General features: G+C 41.5%; 1 protein-coding gene across 3 annotated transcripts in view; it reads left to right on the top strand.

Moving 5' to 3' along the window:
- PREX2 (phosphatidylinositol-3,4,5-trisphosphate dependent Rac exchange factor 2) overlaps positions 1-21,397 on the top strand; it is a 628,296-nt gene that overhangs the window by 587,199 nt on the left and 19,700 nt on the right. For all 3 annotated transcript variants that reach the window (XM_033933977.1, XM_033933976.1, XM_033933978.1), the window contains one exon: positions 9,403-9,505. In XM_033933977.1, the coding sequence (XP_033789868.1) occupies positions 9,403-9,505 (103 nt within the window). The remainder of the gene's footprint in view (positions 1-9,402; positions 9,506-21,397) is intronic.

Raw genomic sequence — 21,397 nt, 5'->3', positions numbered from 1 at the left:
ATATCAGATCATGTCGAAGGGACTGCATCGGGTGAGGAGGGGTTGGGCTCCCTCCTGCCCATATGAGATCATGTCGAGGGGCTGTGTCGGGGCAGGAGGGGTTGGGCTCCCTCCTGCCCAATCTGATCGGAGGGGGGATGTATCATGGCAGGAGAAATTGGCTATCTCTCCTGCCATGATAGCAATCCAAAGTGCCGTGGGGTATCGTTATCGCGGCAGGGGAGATGAGCCATCTCTCCTGCTGCGATTGTTGCAGTGGGGGGTAGGCAGGTTGCTGTGGCCGCTGAGCTGATCGTGGCAACCGTGATCAGCTCAGCGGCCTCTTTTTCGTCATTTATACCTGTTTTGTCTTGGTCTAAGTCAAAACGTATAAGTGCCGACTAGGCAACCTGTCTAAACTTTTGGTTATACCTACTGTATGACTATGTCTAGGTCGGCCCACCTCCCACCTTTTCCCCTCCTCGTAAAACGCCTCTTTTCGCTCTATGCATTTAGAGGCAGGGGAAAGACCTAAGTTGGTTTTAGATACGCCTAAAACCAGCTTTGGTTATGGGTACTTGGACGATTAGGCTTTTTGATCGTCCAAATACCCATTTAGGCCACTTTGTAGACATTTGTGTTTTTTGATTATGAGCCCCATATTTGTATACCTATTGTACCTAAATATGACACCTGCAAGTCTGAATGATATTGAGATGGTATATAGCCAGGTATAGTAGACATTTCCCTGTTCCTGGAAAGCTGACCATTTCAAATAAGAGTTGTAGGGGGATATGAACCTTGGTGCCCTGGTTTACAGTCCACTGCACTGATTATCAGGCTGCCCTTCTGTTCTGCTAGGGCATGTGTGGCCATTTCTGTTAAGATGCTGTTAGATGTCCTTGTCCATGGATCTTTAGCATTTATAATTTGAACATTTTAGTTTGTAAAATGGCTATTCATTTTAGAAACCCCACAGTATATTCTGCCTGACAATAGTTTTTCTGGACATTAGCACCCTAATTCTATAAAAAGGGCTAAATATTGCACGTGCAATTTTGGTCACATACTTAAATTATGCACATAGTTTAATTGAATAACAAGTGAATTAGCACAAATAATTGGCATTTTAACAAGCAATTATTGGTGCTAATTAGGATCAATCAAAAGTTATGCATGCAAATTTAGGTGTGAGATACATGCCTAAATTTTACATGCGAATCAAAAAAGGGGGCAAAAATGTGACATTACTGAAAGTTATGCATGTAATTATCAAATAAGTGCATCTGTGCCTAAATTTAGGTGCAGGGATTTGCATCACATTGTAGTTGGTGCACATAGTCAGGCCTAAGGGCTCCTTTTACAAAGGTGCGTTAGTGGTTTAATGCACGTAACAGCACACGCTAAACTGCCGGCCGTGCTAGCCGCTACTGCCTCCTCTTGAGCAGGCGGTAGTTTTCCGGCTAGCGCAGGGGTTAGCGTGTGATTAAAAGTCACACGCGATAAAGCCGCTAACGCGGCTTCGTAAAAGGAGCCCTAAATTTAGCCATAATTCCTGGGCAGAAGTTCTATTCTATAAACTGCGCCTAACTTTAAGCATGGTTTATAGACTAGTGCTTTTTTTTCGGTGCTGTGTTTTTAGGTGCAATTTAGTCCTATGAGCAGGATGTCCTAATTCTGACTTGGACATCATTTCAAAAATTCTCCTCCACACCACCTAATAAAAATAGGTTATATTTAATCACTCAGGGATGAAGGAGGAGAATTTTCAATAGCAATTGTTCTTAACTAGCTAACTCCCAGTTAGCCAACTAAACTCATGAAAAATCATCACGATATGAATTAGTATAACTATGGATAACTGAATGGGTGATAAATATATCAGGTACTATTTTTTGTCTTGGTGGTATGTCATCATTTAGGGCTCCTTTTACAAAAAATGGCAAAGCCAAAACAAAATGAAACTGTGGAAACAACCAATGTTCAAAATTTTCATTTATTTCTTCAAAACACTAAAAACACTGTCCACATTTGTATAGAGCAGACAGTGTTTTTAGTGTTTTGAAGTAATAAACGAAGATTTTTAACATTGATTGTTTCCGTAGTTCCGTTTTGTTTTGGTTTTACCATTTTTTTCTCTGTGGAAACTTGGGTCGCTTCTTTTGTTCCTCATTCTTTTACAAAGCCACATTAATAATAATAATTTTATTCTTATATACCGCCAAAACCATGGTAGTTTGAGGCGGTGTACAACAAAGAAGAGCTGGACAAACAGCGAATACAGGTACAATGTAAGATCATCAAAATACAGGAGAGCATGATACAGAGGTGAGGCATAAGAGTTTTTGGGAACAATTCGGTTAGAGTTGGAGAGGAGAGGCTTGAGAGGACTTGGTTACAAATTGGTTAAACATTAGGCTTTTATATTACTGACTGCTGCGGTATTAACTCTGTCGCAAATTCCTATGTACGTCAGAGCTAATACTGCCACAGCTGATGATAAAAAAGCCGAATGCAGCTTTGTAAAAGTGGGAGGGTTAGTATTATTATTTTTTTATTTTAAGCAGGAAATGACTGCATTCTGGAAATAATTTAAAACATTAAAATAAGAGTTAATTTTTTAAAAACTAGATTTACTAAAGTGCACTATTGTGTTACCATGCACTAACTCTTTTAAGGATAAAATAGGTCCTGTGGCAGATAACATGTGCTAATCTTTAATAAAAGATCCCTTTAGAAAATAGATTCCATTCCATAAAATGTGGCCTTCAGTAAATAACATTTATTTTATTTATATACCACTTCTAGTCTAAGTGGTTTACATTCGGGTATTCAAGCATTTTTCCCTATCTGTCCAGGTGGGCTCATACTCTGTCTAATGTACATGAGACAATGGGGAATTAAGTGACTTGCCCAGGATCACAAGGAACAAGCATTGGACTTGAACCCTCAACCTCAGGATGCTGAGGCTATAGTTCTAACCACTGCACCACACACTTCCCATGCTTTGCTACTTGTTAGCGTATATTAATATGGTAACATATTCTAGTAAATCTAGCCCTTTTTTGCTTAGGCAGTGTATTATTTCCTGTAAAACTTTTATGTGAAATCTGTTTTTATTAAGCAACAACCAGATCACAAATAAACAGCAGGGCAAAAACATTTCAAATATAGAAAACAGAGCTCCCTACCCCCAAGAGGACTGGACTCTGATGTCCTCTCAGGTTACATAGTATCCCAACCCCCCCATACCCCCCCAAAACCCCACCCAGCACCCCACTCCCCCCAACCCCACACCCCCAAATCAGACAGGCGAGTATCTGTTCCTGTTTCTGTATATCATATGTTATTCGCTCATTTTTCCTTGTTTTCTGTGTACACATCTGCGGAGAAATTGTTTTTGAGCAAATGTTATATTTTGGGGAAAAAATGTATTTTGAATTTCTGGCTGGCGGAGGTGCCTCCCTCCTTCTGGTATTGGCGGAATAAATTACATGCCCTTCTGAGAACATTCCAGTAGATAATGTTTCATATTCATTAGTAAATGCAGATCATATAATTGCTTTCCTTTTAGAGAGAAAAGCATGTGAGGAGAGAACACTGCAACGTAAGAGTTGTTTGCTCTTTGAATTATTGAAGCACCTGTTTAGCATATGCATTTGATTTCTTATATATTCTGTACACATTCAGCTTGATAAGTTCTTTCTCTGATTTTCAACAGATATTATTATCAAAATACATCTGTATTCTGCTCATTTGTATCACTTTTTCCCCCATTTGGATTCAGATTCAAGCGCTTGCATATACAGCATTAAGAAGATAATTTTGTAAAAGTTTTATGTCATGTAAAGTCAGTTTTGCTTGCAATTTAACCATGTATATATAAGCATGCTAACAAGATGGCCTGTACTTAAACACACATAAGTGTAAACCGATATGTAGTTTTGGGAGAGCAGAGCTAAAATTATATATACACACCTATTTTATAAAACACATAAATACCCATGTGTCAGTTACATATGTAAATGTTCGGAATACTAGCATACAGTATATGTTTGTAAGTGCACACAGTTGTGCATACATGCTGGATATGCATCTATGTGCTATTCTGTAAATACTTATATATCCTCACTAGCATGTATTTTACAGGTGGGCATTCACATGGGTGGACTCTGGGCAGAGTGTAGGCAGAGCACAGATTAGCCCCTGGATTCTGTAATGGTCACCAAAATTTAGCTGTGATCCTGAGTTGCATGCTCAACTAAATTAGTTAATGCTCACTATTTTGCTGCTAACAACGAGTTATTTGCATTAATGGCACTAAATTAGAGTTCTGTTCAATTGCCCTTATGAGATTCTACAGTATAAAGAACTGTAATGGGGGGGGGGGGTGATCATGGGAGAGGCATGGGCGGGTCAGGAGCTTTCCAGAAAGTTATGCACAGAGCTAATGAATTTGGTGGTTGCGCATCAAGATTTACACCATAGTAACATAGTAGATGGCAGCAGAAAAAGACCTGTACAGTTTCATCTAGTCTGCTTAACAAGATAAACTCATAGCATAAAGTATGATGTGATACTTCATACACACCAGGTTTCAGTTGGTGTAAGCACTCAACCAGGGCACTCTTTATAGAATAGCGCTGAGTGCAGTATTTTTCTGTACCATTTAATGAATCTGGCCCTAAATCTATAATTTAGAGAATATTGTAAATAATGTGCCTATCACTGGCACTTGAGTCCATACATTTATGCCAGCTCTACGGTTGGCATAAGTGCTTACACTTAGGGCTCCTTTTACAAAGGTGCGCTAGGGCCTTAACGCGCAGAATAGCGTGCACTAGCCACTACCGCCTCCTTTTGAGCAGGTGGTAGATTTTCGGCTAGCGCACGCTAATCCAGTGCGTGCGCTAAAACCGCTAGCGCACCTTCGTAAAAGGAGCCCTTAAATGCTTATGTATGTATATACCTGTTTACACTCGTATTCTATAAAGAAAGTCCTGAGGAGGAGCTGAGAGAGGCTCTGCTAAGGGAACGAAAAACTCCACTGGAATATATCTGCTAGCATTCAAACCTGGGAAAAGGCAAAACTTGGGCTTCAGTAAGTTATTTCATTGTCCTCTTTTTTATTTCAGTACTCTGCTTTTTTAGCAAAATCAGTTTAAGCAATAGTGTAGCCTTTAGAGCAGGGGTCTCAAAGTCCCTCCTCGAGGGCCGCAATCCAGTCGGGTTTTCAGGATTTCCCCAATGAATATGCATGAGATTTATGTGCATGCACTGCTTTCAATGCATATTCATTGGGGAAATCCTGAAAACCCGACTGGATTGCGGCCCTCAAGGAGGGACTTTGAGATCCCTGCTTTAGAGTCTCTGTTAGAGTTTATATATAAAAAGTTTTAGCCTAGATGAGAATGTTAGGTTACATTTCAGAGCATTAGATTAAGGCACAGATAGCAATTGATGAAAGACTTGTTTAAACATTAGTTTAAAATACAGCTAGAAAAAAAGTAGCCTACAGAATATATTTTTTTTACAAAGGTCTCTCAGTTAGGCACTTTGAAACTGCTCTTTTGTTTAGTTGCCTTTCAGTTAATAAGTGCCTGAATAAAGGGTGACTCATCCAGGAGGTATTGCTGACATCACTGCACTTTAGAACAGTGGTCTCAAACTCAAACCTTTTGCAGGGCCACATTTTGAATTTGTAGGTTCTCAGAAAAAAATAGTTAATGTCTTATTAAAGAAATGACAATTTTGTATGAGGTAAATCTCTTTATAGTTTATAAATCTTTCCTTTTGCCTAAGTCTTAATAATAATATTGCAATTTATAGCTAAACAGACATATGATCAAGAAACTGTTTTCTTATATTTTTGTGATTATGATAAACATACCGAGGGCCTCAAAATAGTATCTGGCGGGCCGCATGTGGGCCCCGGGTCGCAAGTTTGAGACCACTGCTTTAGAAACACAGCTAACAAATAAATAGCTAACTTAGATCTCAACTGCTCTTGTCCTGAAGAGGAGCTGAGAGAGGATCTGCTAATGGGAAGAAAAACTCCATTGGAATATCCTACCCGCTAGCCATTATTGAAATGGCTTGGAGAAATCCACTGCTTATTCCTAGGATAAGCAGTATAAAATCTGTTTTACTACTTGAACTCTAGCTAGGTACTTGGGACCTGGGTTGGCCACTGTTGGAAACAGGATAATGGGCTTGATGAACCCTTGGTCTGTCCCAGTATGACAATTCTTATGTTCTTATGTAAGTAGATACCTACTTTTCTTTGTAGAATATGCATCTATTTTGTGCCCTTAGTAGGCAGATTCTATAAACTGTGCCTAAGCGCATCTACATTGCAGCTACCACTCTGCGCAGTTGTCAATCAACTGCTAGGCACTGCTTATAGAATTGTACCTAGCAGCGTAGACGGACTTAGGCCTCGCTAGATATTCTAGAGGTAGGCACTGGCATATTAAGCCAGGTTTTACTTGGCCTAATTTACTGGCTTAATTTGGACACCAGGAGAGTGTGGTGCAGTGGTTAAAGCTACAGCCTCAGCACCCTGAGGTTGTGGGTTCAAACATATGCTGTTCCTTGTGACCTTGCGCAAGTCACCCAACTCCCCCATTGCCCCAGGTACATTAGATAGATTGTGAACCCACCGGGACAGACACGGAAAAATGCTTCAGTACCTGAATAAATTCATGTAAACCATTCTGATCTCCCCTGGGAGAATGGTATAGAAAATTAAATAAATAAAATAGTCTACCATGCTGTTCTCTGCCCCTAATCATGCCTACTTTTCAGGTAGGTATCATTAGGTGTCAGAGGGCGCTTAGACATAGGTGTTGTTAGTTGCCACTCTGAGTTCTACATGGTACTTTAAAATTGTTTAATATTTTAAAAAATTTATTCCAATTAACATCAATGGTGTGGTCAATTACCACACATTTTATGATGATTGAAACAATTTGGGCTGTGCACAGATTTTAGTTAGGTGTCGCTAGTCGCTAGGCACCATTTATAGAATCTGACCCTGTGTGCCTATATACACGCATACTTTATAGAATTACCCCATGAGGCTTGTATTGGCTTTATAAATTAGGCATAAAATTGTCATGATCTTGGACTTTCATCACTTATATAATTTTCCTCCCCAAAACATATATATGGGGGGTGGGGGGTAATACAGTAAATGGTATTGGCAACCAATCCCCGGTCCGCTCATGTTCCTACTATAGCCACATCCCTTTGGATTTGCACACTAAGGGCCAGATTCTAGAAACAGCACCTACATCAGCCAGTGCCTACAAAAACAACATCACTCAAATGTCACTCATGCATAGGTGCCATTACCAGAATCACGGCTACCGTTAAACATAGGTGTAAGTAATGTAGGCCAAGGACTACGTTAATGGTGCCTATCTAGACATGAATTGCATCTGCAGAGGTGCCCAAGATCATTTTCAGCCAAAACCATGCCCGAAGTCATAATGCCTTTGTACAGATCCATGGTGAGACCTCATCTGGAATATTGTGTACAATTCTGGAGGCCACATTACCGTAAAGATGTGCTGAGAATTGAGTCGGTTCAACGAATGGCCACCAGGATGGTCTCGGGGCTCAAGAATCTCCCATATGAGGAAAGGCTGAACAAATTGCAGCTATACTCACTCGAGGAACGTAGAGAGAGGGGGGACATGATTGAGACGTTTAAATATATCACAGGCCGTATCGAAGTGGAAGACGATATCTTCTCTCTTAAAGGACCCTCGACCACAAGAGGGCATCCGCTGAAAATCAAGGGCGGGCAATTTCATGGCGACACCAGGAAGTATTTCTTCACCGAAAGGGTGGTCAATCATTGGAATGAACTTCCACTACAGGTGATCAAGGCCAGCAGCGTGCCAGATTTTAAGAAAAAATGAGATACGCATGTGGGATCTCTAGCGGGACGAAGTTAAGAGGGTGGGTCAATAGGGTGGGCAGACTTGATGGGCTGTGGCCCTTTTCTGCCATCATTTTCTAGGCTTTCTACTTTGAACTTAGGTGCTGCTAGGCACCTCTGTAGATATGATTCCAGTGCCTACATGTTTTAAATGAGGTTTAATTGGTTTTAAATGGCATGGTCAATTACTACACTGATTAAAGCCAATTAATCCAATTAAGTTAGGCAGCGATAGGGCACCTATTGCCACCTAACGTATGGTGCCATTTCCAGAATCAGCCCCTAAGGGACCGATGTTGAGACCATGGGAGAGAAGCCATGGTCAGTACTGACCAGTAGTTTTCATTGTTGAGCCATGTCCGGTGACCAGCCTTAAATATCTGGTCTATTTTTGTCCAGCTCAAACTTAGCCGACTAAGTCAATTTGGAGCGCTGGCCAGCTATGTTAAAGCAGCCAAAGCCAGATCTGCCTTTTGTGCAGCCCAATTGGCACTTAACTGGTTGTTATCACTAGCCTCACTTTCGTTACCTGGAAGCTGTTGCAAATTCACGGCTTTAGGGTAGCTGTGCAGTTGGCGTCAGTTCCTGAGGAAAGGGCATTTAAGTCCTTGAAATCAGCTCTGGTCAGACCTGCTATGAGGATTACCACATTACAGAGTAGCCTCCGTTATCAACAACGTTGAACTGCCAGCTAAGTGCTCTGTTAATATCATTGCATCTTGTTACGAAGGAGACAGGGATCTCTTCAGAGCTCCACATAATAAACACTTTTTGTGATCTAGTAGCTAAGTTGCTCCTGACACCAGTTTGAAAAAACAAAAATATTAAGAATTAAAAGTTTTTGTGCACTTCACATTTCTGTTAATGCATGCAGGCGTGCCCCATGATGGTGTGTGGCCAAGTGAGGCAGTGGTCTCGCTGTTTGAGCCATTCTTACAAGCGCTGGAACAGGGTTGTTCACCAATTCCTTATGGTTGTTGTCCCACACCGAGGACACGCCTTTCACTAATATAATTTATTATTATTATCATTATCATTATTATTTTAGTGGAGGGGCAATTTAGTGCTCCATGTAGGTTGCTCATGGATTGATCTACTGGCTTTGCTGCTTTTATACGTATCTTTTAAGAACCACTAATATTAAGCAGAGAGAGCCGGGTATCTCCACTGAGTATTAGCATTTAGCTGGCCAAATACTTTTTAACCAATCAGGAGCCATTTCTGGCCAGGTAAATAATGCTGAATATTGGGTGGTAGATGATTCTACTGTATCAATTGATGGCTCATTAACTAATGACTATGTACACATATGCTCTAGACACTCAAATTTCAAATTTGGGCATCCTCTATAGAATCCAGGGATATGTGTGTAAGCATAAGGATGCGTATTTGTGGAGACATAAAACTGATAAATGAATTCAGAGACTGTGTTAACAGCACATAACCTCTCATTTAAAATTTGTTTTTCATTGCAGTTGCACTTTAAGTGTTTCCTTAGAACAGGCCATTATTCTTGCTCGGAGTCATGGCCTACCTCCCCGCTACATTATGCAAGCTACAGATGTAATGCGAAAACAGGTACGTTTGGAAGAGCTATTTTGCATGCTTCTAAAATAATGTGTTTATACCGCAAATGGAGTCAGACAACCTGTCAACTTTTCAATATCAAAGCACTAAATATGATTGAGCAATAAAGATGCTGACGAAAACCTTCATGTCAGGGATATGTAGTACATGTAAAGGATAGAGACTGAAGAAATTAAGATACAGTATAGATTCCATAAAGCAAGATTGTTGCAGACGTTTAGAGAGAATGCCATGATAAAGTCAGATTTCTTCCCTAAGATATTCCCCTTCCTCAGTCTGGGTACCAGTCCCTTCCTTGATTCTCACCACCCCACTAGGTACCCAATCTTCAGCCCATGGAACCTCTTTCATGGGCAGAATAATCCCCTATCATTTTTGTTCTGGTGCTGCTAGAATTGAAAATAGCAATAGGTTATCCAAGGCTATTACATAACATAAAATTTTATTTATATACCACAATACACCATGAAGGTCGATGTGGTTAACATGAGTTAGGTAGAAGACTGCACATGAGCGGTTAGGATACAAGTAATGTAGGATGATGACAATGTCAGAGTCAAGTACAATAATGGTAACGTAATATGACGGAACTCTAGGAGGATATAAGTACAAGTTATATAGGATCATACAAGGTCAAAGCCAAGTACAATTATGGAGAGGTAGCTTGAGAAGAACTTGAGTAGAAGAACAGTTTGGTTTGTTTTAGTTATATAGCTATAGCTATTTTCTTGAATAAGTGAATCTGCTGTACATGAAAATAGTATTTAAACTGGTCCATGTTGTTTTTGTTATCCTAGTGAGATCTTTATTGGTGGGTTAGTATATGGTTACCAATAACATCACTTTAGAAGATATTTGGAAGGCATTGGCTTAGAACCAAGATTACTCTGTAAAGCACTATTGCTTAATTGTGTACATTTTCAAAAGAAACTGTTACCAAATGGGAGAAGCTGAAGCACAAATGATTAATTTGGGGACACATGCTGGCTTCACATGTGGATTAAATCAAACACAGTTTGATTTTACATAATAACAGAGCTTTTGGAGAATGTGGCTAGGGCAAGATTTTAAGACTTTTTAAACTTCCAATTGACGCTCATAGGAATTCTATGAGCATCAGAGCACTTACCTTACTGGCCTGCAGTAGAAATCTCTGCCACCGTTTAGTAAAACCCAGCAAAATTTTTTAAATATATCTAAAGAATGTGCTCAAAATCTTTATTGGGATGGACATGATGATCTCAAAAATGTGCTATGCCCACCAGGAGTTCATGAGGAGAATTTGCATGAAAGGGTTTAGAAGTTATCATGACTGTGAATGTTCTTGATTATCAAGCTTTTGAAGTACTCGCAAGAAGACATGCTCTCTTGTGCTATATTGCTGGTCTCAATTAGTTTCAATATTCAAAGGATTTATGCTTCTAGTTTTGAGAGTTTTGCTCTTAAATTTGCCTCTTTGAAAATTTACTAGGCTGGGGGTGGGGGAAGATATCAATATTGGCTACTATTAAGATGTATTAACTACTGTAGATCTCATTGCATAACATGGAACCTGTGCTAAAATAGAACATTAGTGGTAAAATAACACATCTTAATAAAAGTAGCCTACGCTGATAACTATGTGCCTGAGTGCTTAGCTCTGTCTAGCCCAAATGCGTGAATCTGCTTTTTTTTTTTAGGGGGGATATAATATGTGGGTGACAAGAGCGGATTTAGGGCATGGAAAAAAGTTTGCAGCTTAATACTGATTTTCATCGCAGGCTTCATAAATATTTTTGACCGGATGACCAGAGTGTTTAATCAAGGGAGAGCACTAGACATGGTGTACTTAGATTTCAGCAAAGTTTTTCACATGGTTCCACATAGGCAACTTATAAATAAAGTGGGTAACATAATATAATATTTTATTTATGAATCACATTTACCTCATGGTCCTATGCGATTTACAAGAAACCAGCACATTAACTGTTGAATTTAAAATCAATTAAAACCATGCAATAATCATTTTCCAAATTCACTAAATAAATACGTTTTCATTAATCTTCTAAAATTATGGACTCCCATTTGGCCACTTGGTAGGAAAGTAGATTGGTTACATACTTTTATTTTTGCATTCCTTTACTGATGGAAAAGCAAAATAAGTAATATTTCACAAAGATTGTTTTCGTAAAGAAAATGAAAGATGAGCATATAAGTAAGAAGGAACTAAACCAAACTTGTTCAACATCTATATAAGAGACTTGACAGAAGGGCTCCGAGGTAGAATAACATTATTCGCCGATGATGCCAAACTGAGCAATGTGGTGAGCAAAAGCACAACAGACAAAAAAGCAATGGCAGACGATATGGTGCATGACTTACTTCTGCTGGAGCACTGGTCTAGGTCCTGGCAACTCAGCTTCAATGCCAAAAAATGCAAAGTCATGCACCTGGGAAGCCAAAATCCATGCAAGATTTACACCCTAAATGGCGAGATTCTGACAAGAACTGAAGCAGAAAGAGACTTAGGGGTGATTGTCAGGGAAGACATGAAGTCTGCAAACCAAGTGGAGCAAGCTTCATCCAAAGCAAGGCAAATCATAGGTTGCATACGCAGGAATTTCGTCAGCCGTAAACCTGAAGTCATTATGCCACTGTATAGATCCATGGTGAGGCCGCACCTGGAGTACTGTGTGCAATTCTGGAGGCCGCATTACCGCAAGGATGTGCTGAGACTGGAATCGGTCCAGAGAATGGCCACCAGGATGATCTCGGGACTCAAAGAGCTCCCATACGAGGAGCGGTTAGGGAAATTGCAGCTCTACTCACTCGAGGAACGTCGAGAGAGGGGAGATATGATCGAGACATTCAAGTATCTCACGGGCCGCATCGAGGTGGAAGAAGACATCTTAATCTTCAAGGGTCCCGCGGCAACAAGGGGGCATTCGTGGAAAATCAGGGGCGGGAAACTGCACAGTGACACTAGGAAGTTCTTCTTCACTGAAAGGGTGGTTGATCGCTGGAATAGTCTTCCACTTCAGGTTATTGAGGCCAGCAGTGTGCCAGATTTTAAGGCCAGATGGGATAGACATGTGGGATCTATCCGCAAAGATAGATAGGGAGGGTCACTGGAGTGGGCAGACTTGATGGGCCGTGGCCCTTATCTGCCGTCTATTTCTATGTTTCTATGTTTCTATGTTTCTATAACAAGCACATCGCTGTTTGAATAATACCCTGGCCTGTATTGGGAACCAATGTAATTTCTGGTAAGAAAAAAAAAAAAAAGGAAAGTGATCAAATTTCTTCAGATTAAATATCAAACACACTGTGGAATTTTGGATAATTTGTAACCTGACTGCTGGCACTAACATTTAAAAAGGAGATAGAGCAGCTTTTAAACTGAGATGAGAGGGAAAGCTGACATTTGCCCAGGAGCAGATTGTTCGGTGTGGAGTATCCTTGAAGGATACTGTTGACACAGGATATTTAGAGAGTCCCAGTTGAGAGTTTCAATAATAGTGAAAGAAAACCAGGAGTATTTAAGAAGAAGACAGAGTAAATGACTCAAATTATACCATCTATATCCACATAGCACAACCTCAAGAGTATAGGATAACAAGTCCAAGTGTTACTCTTAAGGGAGAAAAGATCTCAGTGTCTAATAAGGAAAATCAAAGCAACCCATATAGACACGCTAGTTGCAAATATCACTTGCAGCCAGCAGACACATCCTCGGTCAAAAACTCCCAAAAAGTTGAGGACACAATTTCACAGTGAATTTCAACAGTCTTAATTCTAAGTCTCAAAAAGTTTTCAAAAAAACACTTATCTGAAAATTGTTGTCTTCTCAATCAAATTGCAAACACAAGAACGTGATCCTGGAGCTTGGAAGCAGGAGAAAATCACTCCATAGGAGACAAACTCAGAGCATAGCAGCTACTAAATATCACCACTAGCATAATCCAACAGGGATCCCTGTTTCGCTGGTGCGCTTCTTCAGGGATTTGCTGGAAAAAAACACAAAAACAGAGCTTAAAAAAACTCTAAAAGGACAGGAAAACATATATTCCACTGCAGCTCAACTCACAGCATCGATTCACCCGCTTCAATTTCTGTCAAGAAAATGGCCCCCCGGCATTCTAACTGATATAGGACTCCTCCTGGCACCACACCCACATGATGACATCAGCATCATGCATATTCACTCCAAAACAAAAGTCAGAGTGAAAAAATTCAAAACAAAAGCATTAGAAAAAGGATTTCCATTCCACACCCCAATTCAAACCAATGAGAGTACAGGATTGAAGAAGAAATATCCAGCGTTGTTCTCTCTTAAGTAACAGTTGTTTAAAATCCCCACCTCGAATGGAAGGAAACACACACTCCAAAACCCAGCAGCGTAATTCTTCAAATGAATGCTTGTAATCCATGCAATGTTGCACCATCGGAGCTTTAGTGTGTTCTCTCAAAAGACATGACCGGTGCTCTATGAGCCGAGTCTTAAAGGCTCTCGAGGTCTGTCCCACATATAATTTATTACATGGACATCTAATGATATATACAATGCCACTGCTAGTACAGTTAGTGGAATAGTATATTTGATAACATTTCAAATCTGCTGGATTGGTGAAAGATGAACTCCCTTCCATAACACTGCATACGGAGCAATGACCATACTTAGTATGTCTTCTTACCGTATTCATATTCCTCTGTTCACTTACAGCTTCTATAGCTACCATGCTTGTGGGACACAATTCATCTTGAATAGATTTATTGCGTGCAAAAGAAAACATCATAGTGCACTCCCGAAAACAAGGATGCACTGATAGACATTTCCAATATTTCTTCAAACTATGGCCATAGACGCTAGCCTGCTGAGAATAAGGCAACACACGTGATTCTTTGATCTTCATCCCTAGATTTAGAATATTCCAAAAGACGTTCTCTGGGATTATAGAGTGCTCTTCTATAAGCATTGTTGTCACATTGTTCAGGATACCCTCTACTGTGCAATTTCTGTTTCAATCTAACTGACTGTAACTTATATTCCTCCTTAGTGGAACAGATCCGATGATATCTTAAAAATTGAGAACAAGGCAAGCTCTCCTTCAAATGCTGAGGATGAGAGCTTGAAAAATGCAAAAAGGTGTTATGATCAGTCGGTTTACAGTAGACAGTAGTAAAAAAAAGTCAAATCTCTGATCTCAATCTGAACATCCAAAAACACAATTTTCTTGAGATCACATGTGCAAGTAAATTTAATAGATTGAGTATAACTATTCAAATCATCTACAACAAGCAAAAGATCCTCCATGGATCCTTCCCAGAGGGCAAAGATGTCGTCTATATATCTGCACCATAGTTTCATCCTTGAAAACCAACTTGCTGGATAAACATATGTATCTTCAAAGTGTGCCATGAACAAGTTGGCTAGCGCCGGAGCACATGATGCCCCCATTGCAGTCCTACTACACTGCTGATAGAACCGATTTTGAAACATAAAAAAATTTTTCTTTAGGGAAATAGATAGAAGTTGAATAATAAACTCAGAGGGCACCAAGTGTGGACGCTGGCGAGATTCCAGTCTAGTACTCAGAACTGACAATGCTTCTTCTTGTGGTATGTTAGTGTATAATGACTGTACATCAAGGGTAACTAAAACTGTAGAACTAGTAGGGTGATGTTGCTGCAAGATCTTCAAAAAATGAGTAGTATCCTGTACAAATGATGTGATTGAGGGAACTAATGGGTTCAAAAATAGGTCCACATACTGATTTACTCTTTCCAGAAGAGATCCCTTTGGCTGATACAATTGGTCTCCCAGGGGGACAGGAAAGGTTCTTGTGAATCTTAGGAAGGGTATATAAAAAAGGAATTCTAGAATACTTCAGTGTCAAAAACTTAAACTCATTTTGAGTAAGAAAACCTTGTTGTAACTCCTTACCTACCACCTCAAAAATTAGCTCTCTAATGTGTTCGGTGGGATCCTCTGTCAATAAATAATACACAGAAATATCTTGGAGCTGTCGTGTAATTTCTGAGATGTATTGAACCCTATCCTGTACCACTACTGCTCCCCCTTTTTCCGCACGGCAGATAATAATTTGATCATAACTTTGTAATTGTTTCAAAGCATTCTTCTCTATTCTAGACAAATTCCAATGTGGAAAAAAATATTTTTGCTGTTTAGATTCAATATCCTGCAGAACAAGGTTTTTATATGTCTGCAGTGCAGGATCTAAAGAACCTGAAGGAGTCCAAGTGGATTTATCTCTGATCACTGATCTATCATACCCCATACCCTCATCTACATCTGAAAAAAACAATTTCAACTGCAATTTTCTAAAAAATCGCTCAAGATGGACTCTAAACTCAAACGGGTCTACTCTTTTCTCTGGTACAAATGTAAGACCTTTAGCCAGCACATCCAATTCTACAGGAGATAAATAATAATAATAATAATAATAATAACTTTATTCTTATATACCGCCAACAATCTTGCGACTTCTAGGCGGTTCACAACGAAGAGAAACTGTACAGACAGCGACTTACAGAGTATAGCTGAGAACATCTGATAGTAACTAACTAAACTAAACTAAACTAAATCTTGGGTTTATATACCGCATCATCTCCGCAGATGGAGCTCGACACGGTTTACAAGGTTAGGGAAGGAACGGAACTCCAATGTAATAATATAAGTAAGAGAGAAGAGAGGTTAGGTGTGAGAGTGCCAGGAAGGGGACGGGGTTACGTTTTGGAGAAGAGCCAGGTCTTCAGAAGCTTACGGAATGGTAGAAAGGGGCTCAGATTGCGGAGAGGGGAAGGGAGACTGTTCCAGAGCTGAGTGATTCTGAAAGGGAGGGAAGAGCCAAGTTTACCAACCAGGGAGATGCCTTTTAAGGAGGGGTAGGATAGTTTTAATTTTTGTGTGGATCTAGTGGATGTTGGATTTGAGGAATTCCAGGATAGAGGGATAAAAGGAGGAAGGATACCATGGAGGATCTTGAAGGTTAGGCAGGCACATTTGAAGTGGACCCTGGAAATAACGGGCAACCAGTGGAGTTTGGATAGGAGCGGTGAGACATGGTCAAATTTACTTTTTGAGAAGATAAGTTTGGCCGCGGTGTTCTGGATTAGTTGGAGTCTGTGAAGGCTTTTCTTTGTTAAGCTTAGGTAAATGGAATTGCAATAATCCAATCTGGAGAGGATAATGGATTGTACGAGGACGGCGAAGTGTTTTTGGTGGAAGCAGGACCTCACTTTCCTCAGTATGTGAAGGCTGCAGAAGCATTTTTTTATCAGGGAGTTGAGGTGGTCATTGAAGGATAATGATGAATCTATGGTGATGCCCAGAACTTTGCTAGAGAACTCTAACTGTAGAGAGGAGCCTGTGGGCAGTGGGATGGAAGAGGGTAATTGATCAAGTTTAGGGCCGAGCCATAGTAGTTTGGTTTTGGACTCGTTCAATTTCATTTGTACAGTGTGAGCCCAGGATTGAAGGTTGGTTATGCAAGAAGAAATGTTAGCTGCGAGATTGGTGAGGTTCGCGTCAGTCTCGATGAGGACCAGGATATCGTCGGCGTAAGTGTAGAGTGTTTCTAGGGGGGACAGGTGGAGAAGATTCAGGGAGGACATATAAATGTTGAAAAGGATGGGAGATAGGGGGGAGCCTTGTGGGACTCCACAAGTCGGTTTCCATGGGGAGGAAGAGGAACCATGTTTGGTGACGGTGTAAGAGCGAGAACGTAAGAAGTTTGAGAACCAGTCAAGGACTGTAGAACTGATGCCTATCTCGGAGAGTAGGAAGATTAGAATGTCATGGTGGACAACGTCAAAGGCAGCAGAGAGGTCGAATTGAAGGAGAACGGCAAATTTTTTGTGAGAATGAAATTGTTGGATCTTCGAGATTAGGGAGGCCAGGAGGGTTTCGGTACTGAAGTTGGGTCTGAAGCCGTATTGATAGGGTAGGAGGACAGAGAATCTTTCCAGGTAGGCTGAGAGTTGGGAGGAGACGATGGACTCTAGCAGTTTGGTTAGGAGCGGAATGTTTGCTATTGGGCGATAATTGGATGGGGAGGAGGGGTCTAGGTCAGCTTTCTTCAGTAGGGGGGTCAGTGCAATGTGTCCCATTTCAGGGGAGAAGAGGCCCGATGATAGGGCAGAATTTATGAGTATAGTGAGAGAGGAGATGGCCTGTGCGGGTATTTTCTCAAATAGATAGGATGGGAATGGATCCAAGGTGCAGTTACAGGATTTCAATTTCAGGCAGAGTTTGAGGACCTGCGAATCGGATACTTGCTCAAAGGTAGTCCAGGATCTATTGACTGGGACGGGGGTGGGGACCTTTGTAGTAGGATCGGGGAAGGCGGGCACCAGAGGATTGTAGGAGACTACGGGAGGGAAGGAGCTTCTCAAGGCGGTGACCTTTTCATTGAAGAAGTTTGCTAGTAGGTCCACCGATGGGGAGGAGGGAAGTATAGAAGGGTTGGTGTTGGGAGTTAAGGAGCGCCAGATATTGAACAGCATACTATTCTGGTTTTTTGATCTGGAGATCTTGTCGCCGTAAAAGTTTTTCCTAGCTCTTTTGAGTGTATTGTTGTAGAGTTTAATGTTGACTCTCCAGGTTTGTTTATCTGCGGGGGATTTAGATTTTTTCCAGATGCGTTCCAGGGATCGACATTTTTGTTTTAACACCCTGTGTTGTGGGAGGTACCAGGGGGCCTTACGGGAGTAGGAGATGGTTTTGGTGGAAAGCGGGGCGAGAGAAAGGTAGGTGGATTCTGAGAGAGTGGTCCAATTGTGCCAGTTGGTTGCAGAGTCTGATGGCTTAGGCTTGGATGAGAGATTGTCAAGAAATTTGGGCCAGAACTGATCACTTGAAATTTTCTTGCGGAAAGTAATGGACTTAGAGGACTGAGGAGAGGTTCCGAGGTGAGACATGAAGATGGAGAGACAGAAGGTTCCTAGGAAGTGGTCGGACCAGGGAACGTGGTCCCAACGGATGTCATCGGTTGAAGTTTTGAAATCCGTGAGATCGAGGAAGCTGATGAGGTCTAGTGTGTGGCCTTTTTCATGGGTTGGAGAGGAGGCAGGGGAGGAGAAGCCGAGAGAGATGAGGAAATTATTGAAATCGGTTGCATCTTTGTTGGAGGTGTCATCAAGGTGGAGATTGATATCTCCGATGATCAGTAGTCTTTGGAACTTAAGGAATGCGTTAGATATGGTCTCGTAAACAAGTTCGGAGGAATTGCTCCAGGGGGTGGGTGGGCGATAAAGTAATAAGATACCTAGTGGGTGTAGATGGAGCTCATCATTGATTGAGGCTAGCATATATTCTAGTGCGTGGTGGTTGCCTTTTTCGAGAAGTTCAACATTAAAGAAAGATTTGTAGAGGAGTGCCAGACCGCCTCCTTTTCGGTTTAATCTAGGAGAAAAGAGGCCTTGGAAGCCCTGGGAGCAGATCTCGTTTTGTGTGTAATAATCATCTTTTTTGATCCAGGACTCTGTGATACAAAAGAATCCAGGGTCAAAATCTGTGAGGAGGTCTTTCATAATTTGGGTCTTGTTGCATACGGATCTGGCGTTGCAGTAAAGTATCGGGACTGGGGTTAGAGAGTCGGGGGCAAGGTTGGGAAGGTTGGCGGGGGGCACAGGCTTTAAATAGGCGGGGTTGGCTTTGCGGGGTTTATGTTTGTGAGAGTGACTTCTAGTGCGCAACAGCGTGGGGATTTTGAGGCTGGGGCAGGTATTAATGACATTTGGGGAGTCTGGTAGATTGGGGGAAGGGGGTTTCAAGCAGAGGGTGATCTTAAGAGAAGAGCAGAGAAGGAGAAATAGAAGCCAAAAGGGAGGCTTCATGTTTGGTCTTGGGGAGCCTTTTAAGCGGGGAGGCAGGCTTGTTTGGATCGTGAGTGAAACAGTTTGCTAAGTGGGGAGAGTCTTTTCTTTTTTTTTTTTTTTTTTTTTTTGTCAACACAGGAGGGAAAGAGTGGTTATTCCCGAATCCAGCAGTGAGAGCGGATTTACCTCTGAAACTATTTATCTTTTGGAGCCTGAGCAATAGGGTATTCCATGTGGAATCGTATGCAGAGGGGGCTTGATCGGAGGGGTTTAGCAAGGGGGGCTGCACTGTCGGGAAGCCTGGACCGGGCGGGGACTTAAATGAGCTAGTGGGAGGAAGGGTGGACAGGGAGGGGGTTCAGGTACAGATCATGGAAGGAGTGCAGTTTAGCATCTAACAGTTTCTAATGGAATACAGTACAGTTTAGCATGTAACAATTTACAATAAACTACAGTGAAATACAATGAGGTCCAATGGAATACAACTTTGGTGGCTGAACGGTATAGCGATAAGGCAGGAACAAAGGGAAGAATACAGTTCGGTATAGTGGCTAGCTGTTACTGTGAGGGGGACGGGCAAGGATCGCAGTAATGGGTGCAATATAGGAACTGATGATTTGAGGCTAACAGAAATTCAGAGAGGGAGGGGGGAGGAGGAACTTAGGGCAATGAGGAGGGAGGGGGAGCGAAATGCTACCTCTTTCCTCTGTTTTTATAAGTCGCTAGGGGAAGGAGAGACTATTCGGCGGACCTCGAGGGCTGAAGGGTAAGGTCAGGCGCAGTGGCAGGCAGATCCGCCCGAACCGAACAACAGTGATAATAATAGTAACAGTTTAAATACTGCAGGACCGTGAAGTTCCGTGCGATTTACAATGAATTAGAGAAATTCCATAAATTGAATGGAGCAATCATAGTTAGAGATCAGAGGTTAACAGTTTACAAGATCAGATCTGGGTGGGATTACGAAGGGGGCTATTGTCCTGAGTCGTTACCTAGGTATTTCTAAATTCACCATAGTTGTTTGTGTGTGTAATTAGTTTTTCTAAGTCTTTGCCCCATAAGGCTGCTTGATACGATAGAAGTTGTTGATGGTATCTCTTATATTTGCATCCTCTAGCCGGTGGGGAAACGAATTTCAGGTGTGTTCTTCTCTCATGTCTGTTGGTTGAGAATGAGAAGAGGTCTGTTATGTATTTAGGGGCTAGGCCAGATAATACCTTGAAGCAGAGACATCCCAGCTTGAACTTCGTACGTGCCTCCATTGGCAGCCAGTGCAGGAGTCGGTAGGAAGGGGTTATGTGATCGGACTTCTGCAGCCCGAAAATTAACCTGACTGCTGCATTTTGTATCAGTTGAAGTCTCTGCATTTGCTTCCGGGGGATGGCCAGGTGGGTAATGTTGCAATAGTCAAGGTGGCTTAGTATTAGGGATTGTACTAGAATTCTGAATGCTGAGGCGTCGAAGTATGCTCTAATGGACCTAAGTTTCCAGAGAGTAAAAAACCCTTTTCTGACTAGGGAGTCCACATGGTCTTTCATAGTTAGACCTTGGTCCAGTAATACCCCCAGAACTTTCATTGTTGTTTGAATGGGGTAGTTAAGATTGTTAATGTGTATTGATTTTGTCGTGATATGTGGGTGTGGCGAGGCTATAAAGAATTTAGTTTTATCTGAATTGAGCTTCAGTCTGAATTCTGTGGTCCATTGTTCCATCAGGTTTAGCGCTTCTGTTGCTGTGGGGGTGATTTCAGAGGGAGACGTGATGAACGGGATAATGATTGTAAAGTCATCCACATAACTGAATACTTTTATACCCCGCTGGGCCAGCTGCATGCCTAGTGAAGATGTATAGACGTTGAAGAGTAGTGGGGATAGTGGGGACCCCTGTGGAACGCCTGATGGGTTTCTCCATGTTTTAGAGAGGTTGCAGTTGAAGCGTACTTGATATGTGCGGGTTGTGAGGAATCCTCGGAACCAGTCGAGTACCTCGCCTCCGATGCCGATTGCGTCTAAACATTGTAGCAATTTTTCATGATCCACCAAGTCGAAGGCCGAGCTCATGTCG

The sequence above is a fragment of the Geotrypetes seraphini genome, chromosome 2 (assembly GCF_902459505.1).
Source record: "Geotrypetes seraphini chromosome 2, aGeoSer1.1, whole genome shotgun sequence".
In the NCBI taxonomy this organism is placed as follows: Eukaryota; Metazoa; Chordata; class Amphibia; order Gymnophiona; family Dermophiidae; genus Geotrypetes; species Geotrypetes seraphini.
This window is presented reverse-complemented; position numbering and strand designations above follow the sequence as displayed.